Below are 25,280 nucleotides of genomic sequence, written 5' to 3'. Positions count from 1 at the left end.
ACTTTTGAGCAAGTGTGAATTGTCCCTGAAAAGGTCTTTGACTAGAATACCTTCAAGGTGGGACTATAGGGGAGAATTTAATTTCTAAAGCATGGATCTGAGTCAGTTACTGCTCTAAGCTGGATCACTATATTTCCCTAAGAGTGTTTAGCTGTATTTTGTAAGCAAAGTCCAAACTATTTTCTGGTTTGTGGTAGAAGGAACAGATCAAGTTTAAATTATTTTCTCAAACTTTAGAAATAATATCTGTTATTTTACTCATTAAACATTGAATGCGTAGAAAAAGGTGGCTTGGGTAGAAAAAAGAAGGTTATTTATCTATAATCGATATTTAAGTCTTTTGATCCATTTTCTCTAATTTCCGTCTCTTCTAATTTCTGTTAGAAGAATTTTCTTTTCTTTCTTTCTTCTTTTGGTCAGGTATTTAAATTCCTGTCTTTCTCCATCTGTACTCTGATATATATTTTTCCTATCCGTTCTTCCATCAAGATTATTCAGAAATTACATGTTCTACTGCTGAATTCTTAAATTAAGTGCACAACATAACTTCCAGGACCAGAGAACTGATGCTTATATAATCCACTCTGTCTCAGTCAGCCCAGGCTGCCATAACAAAGTACGACAGACTGAGTGGCTTTTAAACAACAGAAATTTATTTCTCACAATTTTGGAGGCTGGAAGTCCAAGATCAGGGTGCCAGCAGGATCAGGGTCTGGTGAGAACCCTCTTCAGAGTTGCAAGACCGTTGACTTCTTAGTGTATCCTCACATTGCAAAAAAGAAGGCAAGAGGGCTCTATGAGATCCCTTTTACAAGGGCACTAATCCCATTCATGAGGACTCCACCTTTATGACCTATTCAACCCCAAGGCCCCCACCTCCTAATAGCATCACATCGGGATTAGGATTTCAACATATGAAGGCGGGGGTGGGGTGTGGGGTGGGGGTTGAGACACATTAAGTCCATAGCACAATAGCACACCCTGAAAGAGGAAACTTGCTGTTGCATAGGTAACCACTGCCATCCCAGATCATAGGTACCAGGGCACACAATAGACTTTCATGTTCTTGCACCATGGGACTGCCTCTCCTAATGCATAGCATAGAATCTGCTACCTCATGACAAGCTGTCATGGCCTCACCGCCTGCTTGTTTGGATACATGGCACTGAGAGAGGACTGCTCCCCTGCAGTCTTGAACAGCAGTTGAGAACACCGTTTCCTCAATGGCACTCTCTGGAAAAAGCCCAAATGCATTTCTTTTCATGAAGGCAGAAAACTCACATCAAAACAAGTTCCAAAAAGTGTTTATTATGCCACAAATGCATCGTCCTCTATACACTTTATCTGAAGTCCTTTACATATCCAATCATCTTTTTTTTCTTCACAAGAACATAGGGCGTCCCTCACATGACCCTTGTCTACTTTTTAAACTTCCTAGCACAGTTCAAGAAACGCATCACAGACAAGCGTGCAGGCAGCATGGTGAAATGGAAAGCAAGTTGAATCATGAATCAGCAGGCTTGGGGTGGAATCCTCCAGGAGGTCACTCCACTTTTCTGGACTTCTGATTCCTTCTCCGAGATTGCCAGGGTCCTCTGTGGCTTCTCCAACTGTCTGGAGGGTCATGAGGAACATAGAGCCCCTGGGCTGTCACGGGACTCTATTTTTGCCTCCATGAGGCACTCGGCCTTTCCTCAGAGGCAGCTGTCCAGGCGTCTGTCCCCTCCATGACACCAGGAGACTCTTCAGAGAAGGGACCACATATTAATCACAGAAAATCTAGCAATGGCAGCTGTCTCCCCATTGGTGGAAAAAAACATGAACAGATTGATTTCTTTTCAACTTAAGGTTTTCCTTCCATATACTTTTCTTAAACCTGTGGTGTCTAGTTTATCAGAGTGTCTGATTTAGCACGCTATATTTTTAGTCGTCTCAGTTGATGAACTCAATATTTCATGGGGTTCTGCAAAGACTGCAATGATTTGTTTCTCCATCCTCTTAGCAAGCTGGGGCCACACCACTGCAGACTGTAGGCTCATTCTCTGTAAGTCACTGGAACATCCAAAGCTCAGACATTGTCTTTGAAGCATATATTTTAATTACACTAAGGTCTTGAAACTTCATTGTCACATACAGGATTTCCAGGCATTTACCAAGTAGACAAAGTACTGGGTTGATATCATTGCACTGATGAAATATTAATATTATTGATAAGGCGGGACAATGTGGCTGACTTTATCAGACTCATACCATTTGCATGAAAAGGCTGAGTTTCTTTGGCTCTTTGTTCATTCAAGTGCATTGAATACCTATTTGGATAGACTTAGGCATTGTGTTAATCTGTCAATAAAATCTTGCACCATCCACAGTGTTTTGCAAGCTGATTTAGGTTTTGGACTACAACAACTGGCCATTGGTAGAAATATACCATATATACACATGGAAATTACAAAAATACATTTTATTTATAGCTGATTTTTTTTTTTTAAGTAACAAAAAACTAACACTATGAAAGATCAACCAGCATACCAAAAGGACACTACCTAGTATCATCTGAACAAGAGACTTGTCTGGGGATACCATGACACATCATCTCCGGAACTTTCCAGAAAGGGCAATTTGCCATTGGGAAATAAAAACAGCTTCTTTGAAAAGTCTGTGCTTTGACAGTTTGAATCTCCCATTCTAATCAGTTCCACTTCTACTCTTCTCTCAACTTTTAAATTTCTACCTTCTCTCAGTAAAGACCAAAGAAACTCATGAGGGAAATGGAAAGATGGGCTCAAGAAGGCATGGACACAGCTGAAGCTAGATGGGTCATGGGTGAAGGCAGGACAGGACCTTGTTCTCCAACAGACACCAGGTAAGCCCCAGCAGAGTTGGTGAGGGAACCAGAGTGTTCCCTCTCCTGGGCTACCTGAAGTTTTACTTTTGCACTGACAGTCAGCAGCTGGTGCCTCAGGGCTGTGAGGCAGTGTCCACCCAGAGCTCTAGAAGCTGACTCACCATGCCAGGGAATGTCATTTACCACATCGCGGTCACAAGGTCAGCAGCCCTGTCCTTTCAGCAAATGTCCTCCTGCATCCATTAACTACAGGGGCGTGGAGGGAGGGAACTGGCAAACTCCATACACTTAAAAAAAAATGTTATTTACATTTAAATGTAAGTCAACAGATTTTCTACATTCAGAAGCTCCTATAAACAGAGGCTGCAGCCTGGGGAGACCGAGGAGTCCACTCTTTCTGCTTCAAACAGGCATCAATTGCTACTTCCTTCTGTATCGCTCAGCAGCACATGCTGGACATCGCTGTTGAAGAGACAGAGGTTTTCCTGTCAAAGTCCATGTATCCATTATCTCAAAAAAGAGAGAAGCTTGTTCTCAGGCCACCTTCGTTGCAAGGCAAAGAAAAACCTCCACAAATGACTGTTTTTCTTTTGTAGGATCTTAAAAGCTCTTAGCACCGATTCTCTTTCAGTGAGATCCCAATGTGTGGGGTGCTCAAGTTCCAAAACAACAACACCTCTTCAGAAACTTGTCAACACAAATCCGCCATTCCCTCTCATCTGCTCTCTTTCTCAGCCTTTGTTTAGTTAATGGAAGGACAAAAGAGTCAGGACTATTTATAGGTACAGTCATCGACAGTCCTGATTTTGATCCACTTCATCTGAATATGAACCTTTGAAAGAAAAGGACTGAAGTTTCTTGGCTGGAGTCAGTGCCTCCTTTACAGACCGGAGGTGATTTTAACAATTAGTCATGGCTGAATGAGAGAGAGTACAGTCTGGTGCTTAATCAGATGCCTGCATTGCCTTTAACACAGAAACAGAGTTAACATGCAGAACTCACCGAAGACAGAGCAATGTTCTCCCCCTTCTGGTGATTTATTAAAATGTGGCATTGGATAGGGATCTGCAGATTAGTGTCTCTTGTGACTAAGGCTCCAAAGGGAAATACACCCACAGTTCAAACATTTAACTTCACAGATTATCAAACATATGGTCCCACACAGGGACTTCTTGACATACAATCAGTTGAATAAGCCAAGAATCGAGTTGTTCAAGAGTCTCCTCTGTTGCCCAGAAGCCCCACTGTTCACCTGTTCAGAGACTGAGGGTGAGAAAGACTCACACATGGTCTATGCCTCAAGTCCCAACACGTTAGGCTGAGAAAGCAGAAGACGGCTTCCTCAGAGTCTGGAAGTCCCACGGGGCTAAGGCATTAGACCTGGAACTCAAACATGTCTGTCTGTTTCTTGGCCAGCTTGGCCACCTCTTCCCGGATGGCCTTCACGAGGGCCGCCGTGGAGATGTTGGTCAGGGGCGTGTCAGACGGGTCGTTCTCGGTGAGGCTCTGCTGCGAGGCCGCCGCGGATGGCACCGGGGCCTGCTCCAGGCTGGGGTGCATGCCTGCTGGCTGGCTGTACTGGCGAGGGAGCCTGGAGGGAGAGTTTTGCTGATAACGTGACCGGGGGTAAGCCTCGATGTACCCTGGGAGGGGGACCTGCAGAGGGTGTCGGGAGAGAAGAGAAGGGCCCGGGATTAGGAAGGGGTTCAAGTCACAGGACACGCTTGATACTGGACGCAGGAGGGCACTGAAGGCAACGAAAGAGATCCAGAAGAAAATGGGAGACCACCGTGCACATAAAAAACCTGGAGTCTGTTTGTTTAGAAAATAGGTAATTTGGACTTGCTGGATATGCTAGTTGGATGAATTAAGTGTTTTGAAGGTTGCTATAAACAGCTGGAACATGCCCGAGTCTCCACCTGAATCTATCCACCTACCTTTTTAACATAAGCACAATCCAGCAAACAGAAGTACTGTTCTTTATGGACCTCAAAGGACTCAGGGATTTATTCCCAACGATAACTGCTAACACTGAAGGAGTCCTGTGCTTAGGGCTTTCCACACATGATCTCACTTAATTCTCAAAGCAACAACCTAGGAGGTAGATATTGTTATCCTTGTTTTACAGAAGAGGACACTGAAGGAAAGAGTGTCACGGTCTCAGGTGACATGGTTAACAAGCCACTCAGACATGCTTTGAGCAGGTCTGTCTGATGCCAAGAGCTGGGAGTTAATCACTTTACTGTCTCAGATCTGGGATATGATCTTGGTTTCTTGAAAAATTTCTTCTTTTCATTAAAAGTGGAAGACACAGGGGTGCCTGGGCAGCTCAGTCGGTTAAGCGTCTGACTTCAGCTCAGGTCATGATCTCGCGGTCTGTGAGTTCGAGCCCCACATCAGGCTCTGTGCTGACTGCTCAGAGCCTGGAGCCTGTTTCAGATTCTGTGTCTCCCTCTCTCTCTGACCCTCCCCTGTTCATGCTCTGTCTCTCTCTGTCTCAAAAATAAAATGAACGTTAAAAATAAAAATAAAAAAAAAGTGGAAGACACATACTTCTGTGCTTCAATATACGGACATATCTAGTAATAAGGACAAGTCAATGATCTGCAATTCAGGATCAACTTTCCCACATAAACAGTGCCACACATGGGGATGCTGTTCAAGGGCAACCCACAAAAGGCCTTTATATCCCATAATGCTAGTTGGAAGCCTGTGGGATGAATGCCTGTGGACAACGTAGGCAAAGGGTGCTGTGGGGAATGGACATGTGTGGGGAGTCAGGCGGCTTTCAGGGAGCAGCAGCTTAGCTGTGTCTGGAAGATGAATAGGCCCTTGCCAGGAAAACAAGTTGGGAGGGGCTTCCGAGCAGAGGAAAAGCAAAGGCAAAGGTTGGGTGTGAATGGGGATGCAGGGATGCTTTGGGAGTTCCGTCTGACCAGAGAGGATGTACAGTGTATGGAAGGAGCTCAGGAAAGACAGACGGGCAGGGCCAGATCAGAAAGCCACCAAGTGCCAGGTTACAGAGTCTAGTTTTCTATGGCACACTTCTGAGGAATACAGCATGTTTCCATTCTTTACAGAGGTACTTGTCTGGGCTCTGGTGAGGATAGAGTAGGATGGGTTGGGTGAAGAGTCAGAAATTTTGGATGGGTGAATATTTAGCAGGAAAGTGGCCTCCTTCTACTCCCCGCCTGAGATGTTCTGACAAGCCCTCCTGGGAAGGCAGCTTTCTGAGATGGATGCCTGACACCTGGCCAGGGAGCCACCAGTGCGCATCAGGCAGAGGAGGGGCCTGTATTCTAGAAAGGACACTCTGGAGGTAGACCCACTGGAGGTCAAGAGGAGAGATGTGAGGCTACCTACGTCAATGGCCTAGGTGAGGGCCTATGGGGACCGGAGTGAGGGAAGAAGTAATAGGATGGATGTCCCAAAGTTTGGGGCTTTAATTTCCCAAGACCTGATAAGAAAGACAAAGTGGCAAATGGGTACTAATGGTGGGTGAGGGCTGTGCATATTTCCCTTACACCTTAGAGGAAAACCAGAGTTGAGCTGTCCATGTCCTTGGGCCACAAGCACTAGGAATGTGCAGGAGGTGACTGGAGGGAAGCAGATCCAAAGCCAGGATAGGGGACTTGCCCATCACGTCTCAGCGCAAACGTTCGTTCTTCCAGGACACCTTCCCCTGCCCTACGTTAGCCAAGGGCTCCCTGTAAGGCGCTTCCGTGCAGTTTCTCTAGAGTAACAGCCATCACCCAAGATGCCAACACCTGTCTCAGGCCACCAATTTCGTCAAGGCAAAACTGTGTCTTGCTTGCTTATCACTGTGTACCAGTGCCCAGAATTATGCATGGTACACAGCAGGGAGTCTCATAGAACTTGGGGTTCTGAGGAACACAGTTGGAAAATCACTGGAGGATGACCCGCTGGTGCCATGTGTTTGTGAGGGAAGCTGTCATATCTCCTTTCTCTGCATTTCAAATTTAGCTGGAGCTTAGAGTGAGCGTCCAACTCTTGAGATCCCTCAGTTCTACAGCATCAAGCATCTTGGTACCAATGGCTGGGACAGGCAAGGGATACCTGACTCCACTGGAGTGCCCTCAGGGTAATATCCAGAAGCAGAGAAGACGAAGAGACAAGAAGCTCTTCCTCTCTTACAGTAGATTCAGGCTGGAGCCATCACATCTTGCTGGCCAAAATTCAGGACTGGCAAAAACCGCCCCTTTCCTAGGCAGTGCCCACGGCAGGCATCACCTGTTGATCACAGCGCACCCCTCCCAATCCATCTCCATCCAGCTCCAAGGATGAAACCTATTTGTCAAGCCAGGATGAGGTGATTTTATCTGAGCTTGCTCCTGAAGTCTGGAGATCTGGGATCGGGAAGGTCAGACACCCAAATGATGGTGGGACCTTTCTCCTTCTCAGATGGATGTGGAAGTGGACACCATCCTGTCCCAATTTCTCAAGCTGACAAGCTCAGTCTCTCTGAGCTTCTTGCACTTTCTTTCACATGTGAGAAATCACCTGCCCTCCTCCCCGGTGTGGTTTCTGCATGGGCACAACCTCCCTGCTTAACTGCAGGTGGTAACTGGGCCCCAGCAAAGACCCATTTAGGTTGTGGTGATCATGTTCCTCTTAAAAACAACTAATAGAAAACTAACTCTCCCTAACACCGAGAGGATGGGCCCAGAATGATCAGGTCATCCCATTAGGAAGGTTAGGTTTTGATTTGCTGGGTTCCTGTTCCTTCATCTTTAAGGCAATATGAACCCAAAGGCATCTGGAAGTCACCATTAGCCCAGCTAAGCTATCATCTGTGTCTTGAGAGCAAGAGGTTTTGGAAAACACTTCTGTTGACTCCTCCAGAGTGCCCACTGGAACTTTCCATGCAGAGGGTGAACCGACAAAGCTGTAGATTTACTGTTTAATTAGCACAAGTTAAGTATCATCTACTTTCTGAAAAGCACACATTATGTTTAGACTGTAAGTGGAATTATGGAGTCAAGTAAGCTCTGAATTGATCAACTCATACCCAGTGATTTTAGCTATTTAAAACAGCCGAGCACGACAAAGGAAGAAAAAAAAAAGCCCACAAACAACCAAAACAGATGCCATAAAGTCTCACATTAAGATTTGTAGACTTGGGGCACCTGGGTGGTTCAGGTGGTTAAGCATCCGACTTCAGCTCAGTTCATGATCTCACGGTTCGTGAGTTCAAGCCCTGTTTTGGGCTCTGTGCTGACAGCTCAGAGCCTGGAGCCTGCTTTGGATTCTGTGTCTCCTTCTCTCTCTGCCCCTCCCCAACTCTCTCACTCTCTCTCTCAAATAAACATTAAAAAAGAAAAAAAAGATTTGTAGACTTAACAATAAGGAATCCTTACAAGTTACTCTTAAAGCTTATTTACTCCAATTTGACAAATAATTCTAATGAGCTCAGACATGCCCCATTTGCAGAAAATAGTCCATTAGGAAAAGCACATTTAAGGTGAGTATATCTGTGGAAGTGGGGACACTGACAGCAATATAAGCTCTGGTTGGGAGCAAGGTCAAAGAAAGAAAAATCATACTGAATGTTGTAATAACTCCAAAAATTATAGTATTTTGGAGATGTCTGATGTAGGGGCGATAATCCTACCATCAGAGCTCATCTTACAAATGCCATTTTAGTATAGTAAGGCATCCTAATGATGCTGAATCATTTGTTAAAGACAAATTAAATTACATTCCTCTTTTAAAGGAGGGGAGGGGAGATATAATTCATTCCAGAATTTTTTAATGCAAGATAGCATGCATTTTTAAATATTTTGAAAATTAAAGGGATAAGCTTTGATCATCAGGAAAATTAATATATGTAGGATAGTTTTATCCCAATGATGTTGTTTAGACGTGGCATCACTACCCTAAGAATAGACACCAATGCTGAGGCCAAGTTGAACCTGTAGGGGTAGAAGGCATGGACCTCAGTGTTTTAGAGAGAAAAGATGACCCAGGCCTTGGGCTAGATGATAAATCTAGGATATATTTCAAATGTTGAGACCAAACCCTAAAATGACACTCATCCCCAGGTGGCCCTCAAGTTAAGTCTGGGAGACAGCCTGCCTTTCTTATCCATGATGGATGACAACACAGAGGGATTGGGGCAACCCACAGCAGAGGCCAGCATTGTGCTGTTTTCATTTGCTTGATTTTCTCACTTAGCAGCCCTTGACAGGTGACTCCGAGACAGGTCTGGGTGTGACTATCCAGGTTCATCTGGCTGCTGCCCTCTTTGGTCTAGGCCGGGCCAGGTCCACTGTGTCATATGCTCCTACTTATGATAGAGCATGGAACCAGGGGGTCACAACAACACAACCCTTTGCTGGAAGTCAGGCAGAATGCCTTAGGATCTATGTGCAAAGTAATTCAATCTTGAGTTTCTAAAACTCTATCTTCTGATACTCCATCTAGAATTTTTACAGAATTTTAAAACTAAAAGGAACAAATTTAATAAAGGCTTTGGAGCCAGACCAATGCAGGTTTGAATTTTGGCCTTAGCACCTTATGAAAGCTGTGTGGCTTTATTATTATTATTATTATTATTATTGTTTTAAAGCTGTGTGGCTTTAGACAGTCATGTCACCTGACTAGGCCTCAGTTTCTTCATTTGCAAAATGGGACACATCATGGGAATAATAATACCTACCGGATAGGATTGTTGTGAAGAATAAGATAATATAAATAAAACATCTAACATGATGTCTGGCACATAGAAAATACTCAAAAAATGATGGTTACAATAAAAATTTATTTGACTAAGAACGCCCTGCTAGAATGAGGTGGAATCCAGACCGGAAGGTGGGTCTCAAGTTTTCTCTCAAAAGACATCCCACTTGACTACACTGTCTCCACTAAAATGCTTGATGTCAGCCACCTGGTTGGTGGGAAGGGGGCTGAGATAACAAAACGCTGTCTCAACCTCTCATCTGTTTTCTCCCTAAAATGTGTCCAGCAGGTAAGGCTGTGAGGGAATCAGCGAGGCTCTCACCGAATCGGCCCACTGGCTTGGGAGCTCATTCTCTCCTGCATAGGACATCCAGGCCTGGTTTCTGTAGGACGAGGGAGGCGTTGGGATGAAATAGCCGGTGAAGCCAGGTCTGTTGGCAGCTGGGATGGCGAACACTGCCGGCACCGTATTACCTGGCATGGAGGAGATGGATGGGGAGGATTAGGCCAGCATCCCACCTACCGGGCTGACATTTGCACAAAGCTGGGGGAAGCTGGCAAACGGCGAACTCTGGCATGGGGGGAGGGGAAAATGAGGTGTGGAGCAGACCTCTACCTGCAGCCCTAGCCTTGCCCACCTGCCCAGTCATCTGCTATGACTCAGCCCTGGTTTTCTAGAGAAATGATGGCCCAACTCCCCTCGCTGAACCCTCACCAACTCCCCCATCCCCATCCCAACACCCCTGACCTACTGGCAAGAAGAAGGGACACCTTAGTGTCCAGATACGTTTCTCCAGGGAGAATGGGTGTTTTAAAAAAATCCCAGAAAAGGAACCAAAAGGAATGGATTCCACTGATGGAATTTCCGGACACGGTGAATTCTTTAGTTAAGTGTTGACGATTAAGTGTTCGCAGTTTTAGTCTAAAAGGTATGCTTTGAATAGACTAAAAAAGCAATCAGGGCATGAAAAAAACCTTGGCGTTAATTTCAGCATTGTTTCTAATAGCAAAAGACTGGAAACAACCAATATGTCCCTCATTAGGGGAAAGGTTAAACTGGCATGTCATATCATTTAATACCGTGTGGCAGTTTAAACAAATCAACTAGACCAACATGCACGTCCCCATCCTGAAAACAATGCTGAGTCAAGAAAACAAATGCAGAAGGAAATGTATGGTTTGATATCACTCGTATACACGTAAAATAACAAAAGCATTTAATATGCACTATTGGATATGCACACATACGTAGCAAAAAGCACCCTCAATTTAAGAACTGGGATTACGTCTGGGAAGACGGGGAATGAGATAGAGCTGGAGGGTTCTGTCTGCAATGCTTTAAAGATACATAATAATTTAAAAAGAAACCCTGAAGTCTGGCAAATGTTAGCATATACCCTTACTGTAACATACCTTAATATTTTGTCATATTTCAGATTTTTTAAAGAAATAGAACAGTAGCTCTTCCAACCAGAGCTACTGAAGTCAGACACACAGTTGCCTGGATTGCTAAGGATGACAGGGAGCAGATGGCTTGTGTGGATTTGGGGGGTGCGGGAGTGCAAAGAGCACGGCACCGGGGTGGGGCTGGGGTACAGCACTGGCCTTTTTCAGCGTTTCTCCTCTTGCCCACCTGAGTAATTTAAAGCCGACTGGTCCAACTGCGCCACGGACACGGGGCCTCTGGACACCTGCGCGAAGGAGGGGCTGTCGTGCAGCTGGGCCGGTTCGGGCCCTGCGGACTCGGCCATCCTGGTCTTGCTGCCCACGTCCGAGGTGGACCTGGGGGGTGCAGAGGGGCTGCGTTAGCCGCTCCCGCCCAAGGCGAGGTTCCCACCACTTGCACCTCTGGGGGTCGCCTCAGGGGACCTTGGCAGTCTCCAAGCCCCACGAGGGTGGGGGTCCTCAGGCCTGGATTTGCCGCCCCTCCCTCCCCTGAATAACAAAGAAGGCCAAGCGCGTCGGGAGTTGGAGCAGCGGTTGTGGTGGCCCGAACTTAAGTCATTTTTAGATATTCAAGGTCAGTGCTCCCCGGAGGGTGGCTCTTGTGTCTCTGGGGAGTAGCACACTTAATTTCCACATAAAATAAGCCAGGCAATTAGCGCTGGATATTAGCTGGGGATGGTCGACCTGGGGGGGATGACATCATCAGCAGCCAATGAGAAGGCTCTGTCTGGAGTGCCTGGTCGCTCCCCCTCCAGACACCAGGGCTGGTGACCTGCGAGGGCCAGAGGACCACAGTTTCCTGCTGCTGGTGGTAGCAAGAAGCCCAAGGCTCTGAGAAGCTTGGGCTGCTCCCGGAAGCAGGAGCCTAGCACTTTCTAGGCGTTATGAATGACAGAACACTTTTTGTCCCCCGATCCCACAGGCGAGCAGAGAATCCGGCCCATTAAACACATCATATTTCCACTTAGTGCTCAGAATGCCAGTGAGAAGAGGGCTGCCTGGGCTCCACGGGTGCCAGCTTCTCCCCTCTAATAAAGGGTGCTTTAGCCAGTCTCTAACCTCCCCTTCACAGAGGGATTTCAGGCTCCTAAAATTAAAATGGAAGGAGGCAAAGACAGCCACAGCAGGTGGCAGGCTGCCAGCTCTGAGCAGCCAAGTGTCTGTCACTGTAATAGCAGAACAGAGCCACAGCACCACAGCCGGACCAGGAGGCGGGGGTCTGGGTTCTAGCTACCTCTCCTCGCTGAGCCTCAGTTTCCTGGTCTGTGAAACAAAAGGGGTGGATGACCTCCTCTCCGAGGCTCCTCCGTGGTCTAATCGTCTGGGTCTATATGGAAAGCAGTGACCTGCTGATATTTGGCAAGATGGTAGACAGTGTGGAAGGGCAGGGGAAGAGACTGGTGGGTAAGAAATAAGAAACAGATACTGGCCTTCAGCAAATGGGCCACAAATGACTGATGTGAAGTTCCTGGCATTCAGAACCATCAGGAGGAATTGAGGCTTCCCAGTATTGCCCAGGGAGGGTTAAACACAGAGGCTGTGATGATTTGACTCTACATCAGGGTGGCTGCTGGAGGCTCAGTAATGTGGGGTCTCCCTTCCTTTCTTGGTCCCTCCATCTTTCTCTTGGTTGATCTCTCCCACAGCCCTGGCTTCCCAGATACTACTCCAGGCATCTGCTACTAGTTTAGAAAACCCTTCCAAGGAAAACTCCCGTGTTCTGCCCCATACACTTAGCCCCCTTGGAGGAATCCTAGAATCTCTGCGATCAGTTAGGCCGTCTCCCTCATTTTACAGTAAGGAAACAGGGGCCAGAGAGTTGAGGCAGCTTGCCCAGGGTTTTATACAGGGTTAGGATAGAACGCTGGTGTGCTGCTTCCCAACCCACTCTGAGCTCGACTGGAGTCAAGGGCTGGTGTCTACACACAGCTTGGCATTCTAAACTGCGGGAAATGAGGGCAGGGACATTTTGGAGGAAAAACTCATTTTTCTTCACCATTTTCACAAAGTTCAGACCTGTGGTCCACAGATAGGGTGTGGCTAGCATGTTGGGGGAGGCTAGGGTAGGAGGGCCAGGGCAGGGGATCATACCTATCCCAGGGCATAGTTGTTTCTTTAACCCTGGACCTGATGCCTATTCCAGCATCTCCCAGCACTCATAGATTTTGTGTTTCTTGCCTATCTTTATTTAAAACATGTGCTTTTTATAAGATCACAAAGACAGTATCTTTATCATATCGGAGTTATATCTTTATATCTGAGTTAATACGTTTATACATATCTGAGTTCATGTGCTCTCGGCCTCCCATCTTGGAAGTCATGAGTTAGGCTGGGTGCCCAGACATGCTGCTCCCTGGCCTCTTAGCCACCACCCCTAAACAACAAAGGGACTTCTGGGTACACACACGTGCCAGGAGGGGCCCAGACTGGAGGCAACCATTGGAGTGGCCTGAGCTGGAATAATTTTTAGATGTTGAAGATAAGGGTATGGGGCTTCTATGGTATGGGTTGGTTGACCTTGAGTTTCTTCAGTTGTGGGTTCTAAAGGACTTCCCATGTCAAATGATAAGAAAGTTGGTGAACCCTCTCTGTGCTCCCACTTCCTTCATGGTACTTGGAGCACCCCAGGCGCGAGGTTGTCTGTACAGGTGATTGCACCCTCAGTGGGACGGCCATGAAGGAGATGTGTCAGGTCAGGGTACACAGGAACAAATCTCCAAACATTCCAAGCAAAGCAAAGAAAGGAATGTGTTACCGCCTGAGAGAAGCAACAGCCACAGGGCCAGTCCGGGGAGGTACAGGTGGAGGGGGAGAGCCCATGACCATTTCAGGAAGCTGGGAAAACCTGTATGCCTGTGAAATAGACGAGCAGTAGAGGAAGATCTGTTAAAATGCAGTGTCCATCAACACACAGGTTCTTCTTACTGAAAAGGAAAACAGACTCCCAGGTCAGGTTTTCCTGCCTTCCTCAAAATCTCCCCTAATCTTCCTTATGTTCCCCAGTCCCCTCTTCCATCTCATCTCCAGCCAGGTTCCCCTTTGCTTGGGCCATTGTAGTCACGGAGTCCTTCGATTGATCTTTTTTTTTTTTTTTTTTTAATTTTTTTTTCCCAACGTTTATTTATTTTTGGGACAGAGAGAGAGACAGAGCATGAACGGGGGAGGGGCAGAGAGAGAGGGAGACACAGAATCGGAAACAGGCTCCAGGCTCTGAGCCATCAGCCCAGAGCCCGACGCGGGGCTCGAACTCACGGACCGCGAGATCCTGACCTGGCTGAAGTCGGACGCTTAACCGACTGCGCCACCCAGGCGCCCCCCTTCGATTGATCTTAGAATAAGCCAAGTTCTTTCCTGCCTCCAGCTTTTGTATGTGCTGCTTCTTCCCCCTGGGATGCTTTTCTCCTAATCCTTCCCATGGTTCCTTCCTTCATCTCATTCAGCCAGCCCCATGTTCCCCTAGAGCCCCATTTACTCTCTCTCCATATTCTGCTTTATTTTTTGCCATAGCAATTGTCACCCTGTGGTATTATATCATTGCTTGTTTAGGTATTTCCTGCCACCAGCTGGACTGTAATGTGGGAAGGGCTTTGCTGTCAGCTATATCCTCATGCCTGCAACAGTGCCTGGTAGATCATGTATGATCAATAAATAAATGAATAAATGAATGAATGAAGGAATGAATGAATCACTGATTGCATTTTACTTTGTCATTCATGGAAAGCAGATTTAGTTGGGGGGGAAGGGATGGCTTTAGAATCAGGAAGTATGGGTGGAGGTCCTAGTTTGCTGACAAATAGACTGTATGTCCCTAAGCAAGTTGGGTGACCTCTCTGGGCCTTGCTGTCCTCTTCCAAAGTGGGGAGAAGGATGCCTTGCTCAGAGGGCTGCTAAAAAGATCAGGCAAGTCGGTGTATGTTTAAGTATTTCACAATCTATAAAGCACTATTCAAAGATAAAGGATTGGAACTGTCATGAAAGCGAAGACTTTAATCAACACGTGAGGGGATAAAATGAAAACAGTCAGAGGATAGACAGGATCAGAGAGCCAGGCCACAGCCTCCTCTAGCGAGAGAAAATCTAGAAATGCTCTCTGGCAAGACAAAGCTTAACTTGTGCTTCTCATTCATCTTTTTCTTTAGGTATCATGCCTGCTAGATCTCTTGAGGAACAAGCTGACAAGACTTTAAGCCCGAAGGCTTCAGGACAAAAAGCAGCAGCAGAGGGAATCCATAAATAGGGTTCTTTGAACTGAATGAGGTCTTCTTCCCAGCGTTATGGCAGACTACATACTTGTAAGGGCCTAGATCCTAGATGAAACATGCTTCTTGATGCACTGTGGGAATTGCAAGATGTAAGGGAAAGCTCAAGGACCCTACCCACTACCCATATCCCTGCCCTGGCACACACCTCAGCCAACTAAAACAAAACCATGTGCTGAAACCAGAGGTAGAAATAGTGAGTAGTAAGCAAATATGAAAGGTGGAGGGTGTTGCCTGGAAGACAAGTGCATGTTGGCAAATGATTAAGAGAGCAAGCTTTGGGACAGGGCAAGGGGATGGGACAGGTGGAACTGAGACACTCACAATCAACCTGGAAGGAGCTGACATTGGTCCCTTCCACAGAGGGAGGCTGGTAGCATTCAGGCAGGAGCAATTCTAAGTCCTGTTTGGAGGAGATTTCCCTAAACCAGGCTCTCAGGATCAGCATAGATTAAGATGAGCAAATAATAGCTCATCATCAAAGACCAGAAAACATAGGTGAGAGTCAGGAGAAAAACAAACAAACAAACAACATATTTAGATCTTTAAGGACTTAAGAGTTAAAAATTTCCAGATACAAAACAGAGAACAGAGAACAGAGAAGGTAAAAAATGTAAAAAAAAAAAAAAAAAAAAAGACCAGACAGAGAAACTATCAGGAATGATCTGACAGATTTGAGAAAGAACAATTAGAACTTTTAGGAGTGAACTGTAATTACTGAAAGAAAACACTCAACATAGGGGAATTAAGTAATCGATGTGCCACAGATGAAGAGAAAATTAATAAACTAGAAAACGGAATTGAGGAAATTACTAAGAATGAAGCACAAAGACATAAGGAGATAGGATATATAAAAGAGAAGTAAAAAAAAAATATGGAGGACAGAGTAAGAAGGTCTAAAAGTCCCAAAGTCCCAGAGAGGAAGAGAGGCAATATTCAAAGAAGCAATGACTAAGAATTTTCCAGAATTGATAAAATCAGTAGATTAATAAGTTCAGGAAGTACGATGATCCCAAGCAGGATAAATAAAACACATGTAGATACATTGTAATGAAATTGTAGAGTACCAGAGACATAGAGAACATCTTTAAAGCAGCCAGAGAGAAAAGGCATATTATCTACAATATGGGGACTTCTCAATGTCACCCAAAAGACCATGGAATGAATGCAAAGTGCTCAAAGAAACTGTCAGCCTAGGAGCGTAATAGCAATACTAATTTTCTAGGACAAGAATGAAAGAAAACATTTGCCCAGGTTTAGAGGTACTGGCTGAGTCAATATGGAAAGCTACATTACCGTGTTGCATTTCCTTTTTTTTTTTTTTTTTTTTTTTTAAAGTATCAATAAACTATGTATGCTAAGGTAGGATTCCGGGAACCAAAATCTGAAGCTCTACTAGATCCTAAGCTAGGATGGGGTTCAGCAACCATGCTACCCCTACCTTACAAAGCAAAATGCTTTGCACAGAATAGTGCTAAATAAGTATTTGCTCAATGAATGTTGAGTGAACCAAACCCAGGAGACCAAATTCTCATCTTGATTCAGCCATTCACTTTCTGTAGACAGTCTCTCTGCACCTCATTTTTGTTGATGTTTTTCATTTTCCTTGTGAAATAAGGCATTGGAGTAACTCACGGGCTTCCAAACAAACTCTTCTATAGCCATGAAATAGCTTTGACACAACTTGAATACATAACTAGATCAAAGCAGGGCTTCTCTGGTTGAAGTTGGGGAGAGGGGCGGTGCCCTGGTGAATTTGGCCCTTCACTTACCTGCATGATGATAACCTGGGACCTCCCTGAACTCTAAGGTTTTGCAGAGAGTTTGAAAATCATTGTCTTGGGACACCCTTCCAGCTGATACTCCATTATTATCAAGAAACCATCAAGTAAGAACATGCCTTTCCCAAATTAGAGAAAGGGGTTTAGAGCCCCTCTTCTCTCTTCTGTCCTCTCACAATACTCAGTAGAGAGACAGACAACTTATTTTTATCCCTGGTTCCTGGAAGGCTTATTCTTTGCTCAACATAGTTTTCCAGCCAAGAAAAAGCCCTTCTATGCCTGTGTCTGTCCTGTAGCCAAAGCATTGATTAAATTCTTGATTTAATCCATGGTAAATTGATTTACCAAAGAATTGATTAAAAATTCTGAACTCTTGATAAGTACCAAGGGAATTGTCTTCTTCGGAAGATTTTGCCAGTAACAAGCAAGACTGAGCAGGAGATCAACAGTCTCCTTTGGGCTGTATCTACAGGGCCCTGGGGTAGCCACAGGGGCCACATAAAAAGCAGAACTTGTGCCCTGTGCTTGGGGGCTGAGAGAATCCCCACCCACAGTGTTTTCCTACCTCCCCCCTCCCCCCTGTGCAGGTTTCCCATAGTTCTAAGCCCTCCTGGCTTCACATTCTGATTTCTCTTGATATGTATCTGGAACCTTGACTTCCTGATGACTGCTTTGTGATTAGGATTTCACTGGAAGCTATTCTTCAAAACTGTTGCCTGATTTCAAGTTTCCAGTTCCATGACAGTGGCCATAATGTGCCCAGCCTGGCACCATCTTTTGGGATCCCTGCCTCTGGCTAGAAAGGAGATCCAAGACTCAGAATTGAAGGTAGTTTTTGTAAACAGGTCTGAGGTCTCTGAGGTGGAAGGAGCCTGGGAGTAACTAGAGTAGGCTGGCCAGTCTTTGGGCTCAGAAGTTTGGTTGCAAAAGTAGAAGGGGAAAAGGGGACTACATAGTCTACTCAAAGGTTCAGTTGTAATGTTCTTGGGTGGGAGGTGATGGGGTTGGGTCAAGGCCATCCTCTCTAGTAACCCCAGTAGAGAGTGAACCCAGGTGAAACCCACTGGGTGCTGGTCCCTTCTTGTGCAGGTGCACCCATCCAGAAGGAGGAAGGTGATCAGGATCAACCTCAAGGGTAGCACTATAGGCATGATAGGTCCAAGAGGGCAGCTTGTGCCTACAGGAACAGGTCAGGGGTCTCAGGCTTTGCATGGGTGGTGGAAGGAGGACTGACAGGTCAAAGTCAACCCACCCTCATTGGAGGCCAGCCCCAGGTCAGAATGGATGCATGAGTCCTTCCATACCTGCTAACCACGCTGGGTTGCACTGAATGGTGTCCCTTCGAATATATTCTGCTGATGCTGACAATACCACTTCCAGGCTAAACAGGTGTCTACCTAAGTCTACATGTGGCTGTAACTTCTTAACCTGGTGGAGGAGGTAAAATCTTCCAGAAGGATAGTTCCTATTTAGTTGAAAACAGAGGACTTGGTAATTGAAGACTAACCGTGTAGTAAAAACCCAGTGCCTATCTTGATCTGTTAGTTTACCAGGAGCTACTGATAGAGCAATATCTCAGGCTTCCAAGGCCTCTGGAATCATAAAAGGTTTGAACTGGAAAGAGAGCAGGAGACATGGAGACCATATACTTTACCTTAACCAAGGAGGATACTAAAGGCCAGAGAGGTAAACTGACTTGTCCAAAAACACACAGCCAGTTAAGAGCACTGTCTTGCAATTCTGAGCTAAGGGTATCGTGGTACAGAGGGGATGGGTTTGAAATCAGACAAAACTGGGGTTGAATCCTGGCTTGATCCTTACCAGCTGCTTGATCTCAAGCAACTTACCTTGCCTGTGCCTGCTTTCTCACTAGTGATGGAGGTTAACAGTATTATACCCCCATTTCAAAGGCTGTTTGAAAAACTCATTTTATATGTTAATGTAACATCTGGCACACATTGGGTCCTCTATAGTAATACTCTCTTCCTTTGAGACAGGATAATATTTTGATACAATAACTGTAGTAATCAAGACTTTTTTCACCTCACAATTCCTGAAGTCCAGGGCCCTTCCCCTGCCCCAAGCAACAAGGGCATCCTACCTTCCTGCCCCAGGGAAGGAAGGTGATGGCCATGAAGAAGACGAGAGAGCCAGTCCTCATTGGAGTTTTGATGGTCAAAACTATTGAATTGCAAAAGTTTAGGATTTTATTTTATTTCTTTAATTTAAATTTTATTTTATTATTTTAAAAGTAATCTCTACACCCAACATGGGGGTCTAACTCATGACCCCAAGATCAAGAGTCATATGCTCAACCAATTGAACCAGTCAGGTGCCCCCCTAAGAGTTTAGGATTTTAAATATCAAAAACTTAAGCTCTAAAGCACTCAAGACCTAAAGTTGATGCCAAAAGAAGAGATTTGGAAGAAGTGAGGTATGTTTAGATTACTGCCCCTAGGTGAGGTAAACACCCTTGGGTTAAGAAAGGGAGGGAGTGGGAGGCAAGCCAGAGAGCTTAGACGCTGATGGGTCTGGACAGGGTGCTCTATGTTCTGCCTCACTCTGGGGGAAGACAGGGGGGAAAAGGATAATATGAGGAAGATGCTAGAAAGGGTGAAAGGATAGATGTGTGTGTGTGTGTGTGTGTGTGTGTGTGTGTCTCAGAGGGGGAGAGAGACAGAGACACCAGGGGAGAGACAAAGAGTGGGAATGAGTATACTGAAGCATGGAAGGAAGGGGGGGTGCGGAGTCTGGAAGGAGCTTACAAGCAAGAGGACCAGGATACAGCTGTGCTCTACCTGGACCAACACCTGGAGACTAGATGGAATCAAGGACTTCTCAGGGATGCCAGCCAGAGGAGTTAGATGAGGACAAACTGGAACCAGATTCTTCCCACCCCCTCGTCATGCTTTGCATCATGTAGGCCCCCTCAATAGCTTAACCCAGGAGGAGAGAAGGAGACCCTGAACTGAAATTGAGCTTTTGGCACATGGAGAAGATAAGCAAAAAATCAAAGTACATGTCTTGCACCCCTGAGTTTTGTGGGCTAAGTATTCTCTAGACTTCATCTCCTACCTCCCTTTCTCCCTTCCCCTGGAGCCTTTGCTGGATGTTGGGTACTCAGACGGTTTTCAAGGAGGCTTTCTCAGGGTAGTCCAGAGGCAAAGATCCCCAATGCCAAGGCTAGCCTAGGTATAACAGCGTGACCTGCCTTCAAGGACTCCCAAGAGTTGGACAATGCCCCATCAACAGAGCTGGGATGGACCCCCTCCCTGTGGTCCAACAGCCTCAAACCGCCAGTGACTTTTGAGCAATGAGAGGTGGAGGGAGCCCAATAAAAACATTGAATTTCTGACCCACCTGGCCAGATGGGAGCTCAGAACAGATTCAAATCAGGTTTACAGAAATATAAGAAACATAATCATCTCTTGAACCCAAATGTTGTGGTGGATGTAAACTTATACCTGACATGTCTGCCTATCTCATCAACAAAGGTTTTTGTTTTGTTTTTGAGGGGAGAGGAGGAAAAAAAGCTGTTTGCCTCCTTCATAAGTGGCAATGATAGTGTTGGACAAAACCCTCTCAAACTGGGCCAGCTTCCTTATGAGAGGATCACACTCTGAAGTTCTGGAGATTTGAGTCTCCTCAGGGTCTGCAGGACATCCCTGGGCTCACTGGGCCAAAGGGAGGAAAACATGTGGTCTTTGAAGTCAGCTCTAGGTTCTCACTTTGTGTCTGCCCTTGATAGCTGTGTGACCTTGGGCATGTTTCTTTACTTCTCCGAGCCTCAGTTTTCCTCACCGGGTACACGTGGATAATAATAACATTGACTTCACAGGATGCTTGTTAGATGAGAAGAGGTGATGTCTACACAGCACTTAGCTTTGTGTCCGGTATATGCAATGAGAGCTCAACAGATGGCAGCTGTTGACGTTGTTATAATTATTACCATTCATTGCTCTGGAAAGCCTCTAGTGGGGAGGACGTTTTAACCCTGCTGCCTTTCTCCGGATCCCTTACTCTGACACCCACAGGAAGGCTTTAGGATGTTTTCATTCCACTTGGTGCAGACCCATTAGGGCTGCTGGCAAAACTGGATGGGACATTAGGTGTCAAGTCCAATCTCTTCACAGATTCAAGGGCTGAAATATGTTCAGGACTGCGGTGCAGGAGTCCCAAGCTGCCAGCAGTAACCTTTTCCATGATATAAATGACATCAGGCTGGCCCAGCACATTGAAAACCACCAGCTTCCAATTATCCTCCGGCCGAGCTCCCAGTGCTTCCTTTTGGGGAAGCTGAAAAGTAATCATAGTTATCATTCTAAATTGCCACCTTTTCTATTGATTTCCACATTATCATAGCACAAGGGGGCTCGGCAAGAACTTGGGTTGAGACTCATTATTTCTACTGTGTATTGTTAGTGATTTTCTCCTCTCATGAAAATAGGGACCATGTGTGTTGGCAAAAAAAAAAAAAAAGAAAGAAAGAAAGAAAAAAAAAGGCGGAAGCCTTAATAACAAAAGAACTGCCTTTCATATTGTTCCGGTTTGATGGCCCATCTCTCTGCTGTGTTCTCAGTTCTTTTCCAGTTTTCGGTGGCCTGATTTTTCAAGAGTATAATGCTGATGTTTTTGCCCTTCTTGGCACAACTGCCAACCCCAAATTATAACAAACAGAACGATCTAGGTCTTCATATGTGCTAAAAATAAGAAATTTTTTGATGGTTTTGTTAAATTGAGGCATCATGGATGTGGATTCCGTCAGCAGTTGGAAGACTCATCCTGGTTGTTTTTTCTCTCTGAAACCAGACCTCTTTATGGATCCCCGGAAGCTGGCCTCCAACCCAGAGCCAGATTCTCCAGCTGTTCTTGAGAATCATCTTTAACCAGAAGTGGGGCTTCTCTGGGACCCTCGGGTGGAGCATCCAGAGCATGCTTTTAAAGGAATTTAACAGAGCAGGAGGAGGAATAGAAGTAGTGTCAGCACAGTCAGGAAAAGGGATATAACTAGAGGAATTCTGTGAAAAGGGCAGGATATTTTTATTATAATGACTACCATCTCTCAGGCGATTTGAGGTGCTAGGCAGCATCTGAAAGCCCTCTGACAAACATCAGCAAACAAGCAGTGGGTGCTCACCAGGTGCAGGACCGTGCCAAGCATTTTACATGAATGATCACTTCATCCTCACCGTGGCCCTCTCATCACCACTCTTTCATGGCTGAGGCATCTGAGGCTCAGAGCTGTAGCCCCAGGCTAAGGTCATTTAGCTGGTGTGTGCCATTCTACTCTGGACTGAGGGAAAATCCAGGCACGGGGTCTGTGTATGGAGACCAAGAAGGATGAACCAACAAAACTGAGGTCAGTGTGAATCAATACAGAACGGAGACAGGTGATTTTCCCAGGGGACAGACACTGAAGCGCTGCTTATAAATGTGGTGAGATCAGGGTGTTTTCTCAATCTCAGTGAGAAAAATCTCTTCTTTCCCCCATAAGGGTGGGTACCAATTTAGTGGACAATCAGAAAGTTCTAATTGTGCAAACAGTAACATGATGGCCAAAGGGAAGTATTTTATTTATTTATTTTTTTAATGTTTATTTATTTTTGAGAAAGAGAGAGAGACAGAACGTGAGTGTGGGAAGGCAGAGAGAGAAAGAGAGGGAGACATGGAATCCAAAGCAGGCTTCAGGCTCTAAGCTCTCAGCACAGAGCCCAACACAAGGCTCGTATCCACGGACTGCGAGATCATGACCTGAGCCAAAGTTGGACGCTTGACCAACTGAGCCATCCAGGCACCCCCAAAGGGAAGTGTTTTAAAGTTGATGGATTTGTAAGGCTCAGTGAGAATTATTCTGACTCTTTCTGGAAAAAAGGATGTTTGGACTTCAACCGAGGAGAGCATGTGGCTCCAGAGTTGTTGACACACTTCCGGAAGGCAGAGCTATTCAAACATACCCAGCAAACCTCCCTGATGGCGGAGGCTAACTCATATTCTTAAGATCTGGGCATTGCCCCAAAGTCTTCTATTTTAGCCTAAAAATTATTTGAAGAATTTTGCATCGTATTCTACCCATATCTCAGAAAATGGGATGTAAAAAAGATGGCTGGTGTTTACTTATGTCCTTTATTGCCTGTACTCTCCGGATTTGTGTATCAGAGACTGAGAAGACGGCTCCAATAACCAGCTCTCCTGACAATGTCTTACTTTCCTTAGACTGACTTTTACCTAACGAAAGACCACACTGATCAGCAAATGGAAGTATTCTGGCCTCTGTGGTCACCCAGCTTCTCACTGCAGGTTTGTAAGTTCGAATCCTTAATAACAAATCAGTTATTGTGAGTGTAATCGGTGTTTGAGTCAAATTCCCAGTGGCTGGTCACTGTGAAGTGAATAGAAACAGAACTTCTGCACTTCCCAACCTAAGGACAAAGCCTTGCAGTGATGATAGCCCCAAGCAAACACAGCCGCCCCACCCCAGATCTTCAGTCTGTCCTGTTCAACTCAGCCAACAGGAAAGGTAAGGCTAGACACAGACATTCAAGGACAGAAGGTATGAGGAGCAGTGTCAAGGGGAGACATCTCAGTGACTTGGAGGAGAGGAGAAATCTGGAGCAAAGGAGAACAATAAAGAAATTCACACTAGTGTGCAGGCTATGTAGTTATGTAGCGTAACAGCAATTTATTAAGTGCCTGTGTGGTGTGGACCGTGGAGGGTAGGGGTGTGAAATCATCACAAGGCTCCACAGGCCCACAGATTTCCCAAATAGTCTACTGCAAATGAAAGAGGCATTGCAACATAGCACAAGGGAGAACAGCATGCCGGTTAAGCACATGGGCTCTGGAGCCGGACACAGCTGGCTTTGGGTCCCAGCTGTGCCCCTTCCTGTCTGTGTGACTTGAGCAAGTGTGTAACCTCAGTTTCCTCATCTGTAAAATAGGGACAAAGCAAGTACCCACCTCAGTGGCTTGTTGTAGTAAGGACTAAATAAATGAGCTAACATACATACAATCAATACCTAATGACTAAAACACTCAAAAAATGTTGGCTTTTGTTATGTAATTACATATCACAATGACAATTTATAAAGCTCTATTAACGAGTAACCCTTGGGGATGGGTCATGAACTATTACAAGGATGGAATCTGTACATGCACATTGCATTGTTTATTATGGTCTGTGGCTTATCCATCTTTTAAAAAAGATATCTGAAGATGCTATGGTAATGAATGAGACTCATCCTAATTAAAATTGTTGCTTAAATTATGGAAGCTTTTAGTCACTGGGTGTTTTCTCAGATACGGAAGTGCAGTTACCACTAAATGAAATAATCACGAGTGACACCGTTGCAGCATCTGTGCCTGGCAGTCTTATAAGTGCCTCAGATATATCATCTCGCTTAATCTTTACAACAACCCTAGGAAGTTGGTGATCTTGTTCATTTCAGCGGTAGAGAATTTAAATGATGTCTCCAAGGCTAGTGAGTGGTAGGGCAGGGATTCGAAGTCAAACCACCTGCCCCCTGAGCCTCTGCTCTGAACCACCAGGCGCATGGCCCCTAACATGCAGCTTTGCAATGTGTTCTGACATTTCCTCACACTTGGAAATGCAGGAAACCACCAGTGCATGAAGAATGAGGTCAACCCTTTACAGGAGGGACAGTAGAAAAGGAAATTCATTCTAAAATGTACTATGGTTTGATGTAAGGGCTGTCTGTGTGCTTGTGCCCACAGGCTTAGGCTTGGATCATGGGTGGAGGACGGGATGAGAGTCCAGAAAAGTATGTCTCAAAATCCCAAGGTGATTTACCACTAGAAGCCCCCACTCTGAGACCCCTGTCATAACACCCTGGGCAGAGCTGACCCGATGGTGGCAGGTGGATGGGACGTCGGACTTACCGGTCGAGGCAGACTGTACTGGTACATTTCTGGGCGATAGGTGGGTACCCACTGCACCCCTGCCCTGGGCCGCGTCATGGTCCCTGGAGCACTGGTCACAACCTCCGAGTAGGGCAGGTGCTGTGCTGAGCCGTAAGCCTCCTGGTGCCGGCTCTGGCCCGCATGGCCTGCAGATGCCAGGCTGAAGGCCTCCTCCAGTAGCATGTGCATCTGCTGCCTGACCTCATCGATGGAGGGCTGGGAGCTCAGTGTGGAGGTCTCCGAGTGACCTTTCATCTGCCTTGATCGGGCATAGCCCCGGGGCTCATTCACTCTGTCGATGTTGGTTTCCTCTATGATCTCAGGCTCAGTCTG

The 25,280-nt window shown here is 45.8% G+C and overlaps 1 protein-coding gene across 2 annotated transcripts in view; it reads right to left on the bottom strand.

Annotated features, from left to right (window-relative positions):
• Positions 1 to 1,288: 1,288 nt before the first annotated feature.
• Positions 1,289 to 25,280, bottom strand: part of KIAA1549L (KIAA1549 like) — a 276,580-nt gene continuing 252,588 nt past the window's right edge. For both annotated transcript variants that reach the window (XM_045484908.1, XM_045484909.1), the window contains exons 17-21: positions 24,927 to 25,277; positions 13,746 to 13,843; positions 11,178 to 11,326; positions 9,867 to 10,018; positions 1,289 to 4,501 (exon numbers count right to left, since the gene is read on the bottom strand). In XM_045484908.1, the coding sequence (XP_045340864.1) occupies positions 4,220 to 4,501; positions 9,867 to 10,018; positions 11,178 to 11,326; positions 13,746 to 13,843; positions 24,927 to 25,277 (1,032 nt within the window). In that variant the 3' untranslated portion in view covers positions 1,289 to 4,219. The remainder of the gene's footprint in view (positions 4,502 to 9,866; positions 10,019 to 11,177; positions 11,327 to 13,745; positions 13,844 to 24,926; positions 25,278 to 25,280) is intronic.

This window comes from Leopardus geoffroyi, chromosome D1, assembly GCF_018350155.1.
Source record: "Leopardus geoffroyi isolate Oge1 chromosome D1, O.geoffroyi_Oge1_pat1.0, whole genome shotgun sequence".
Taxonomy (NCBI): domain Eukaryota; kingdom Metazoa; phylum Chordata; class Mammalia; order Carnivora; family Felidae; genus Leopardus; species Leopardus geoffroyi.
Note: the sequence above shows the minus strand (reverse complement) of the source record. Positions and strands in the feature narration are given on the sequence as shown.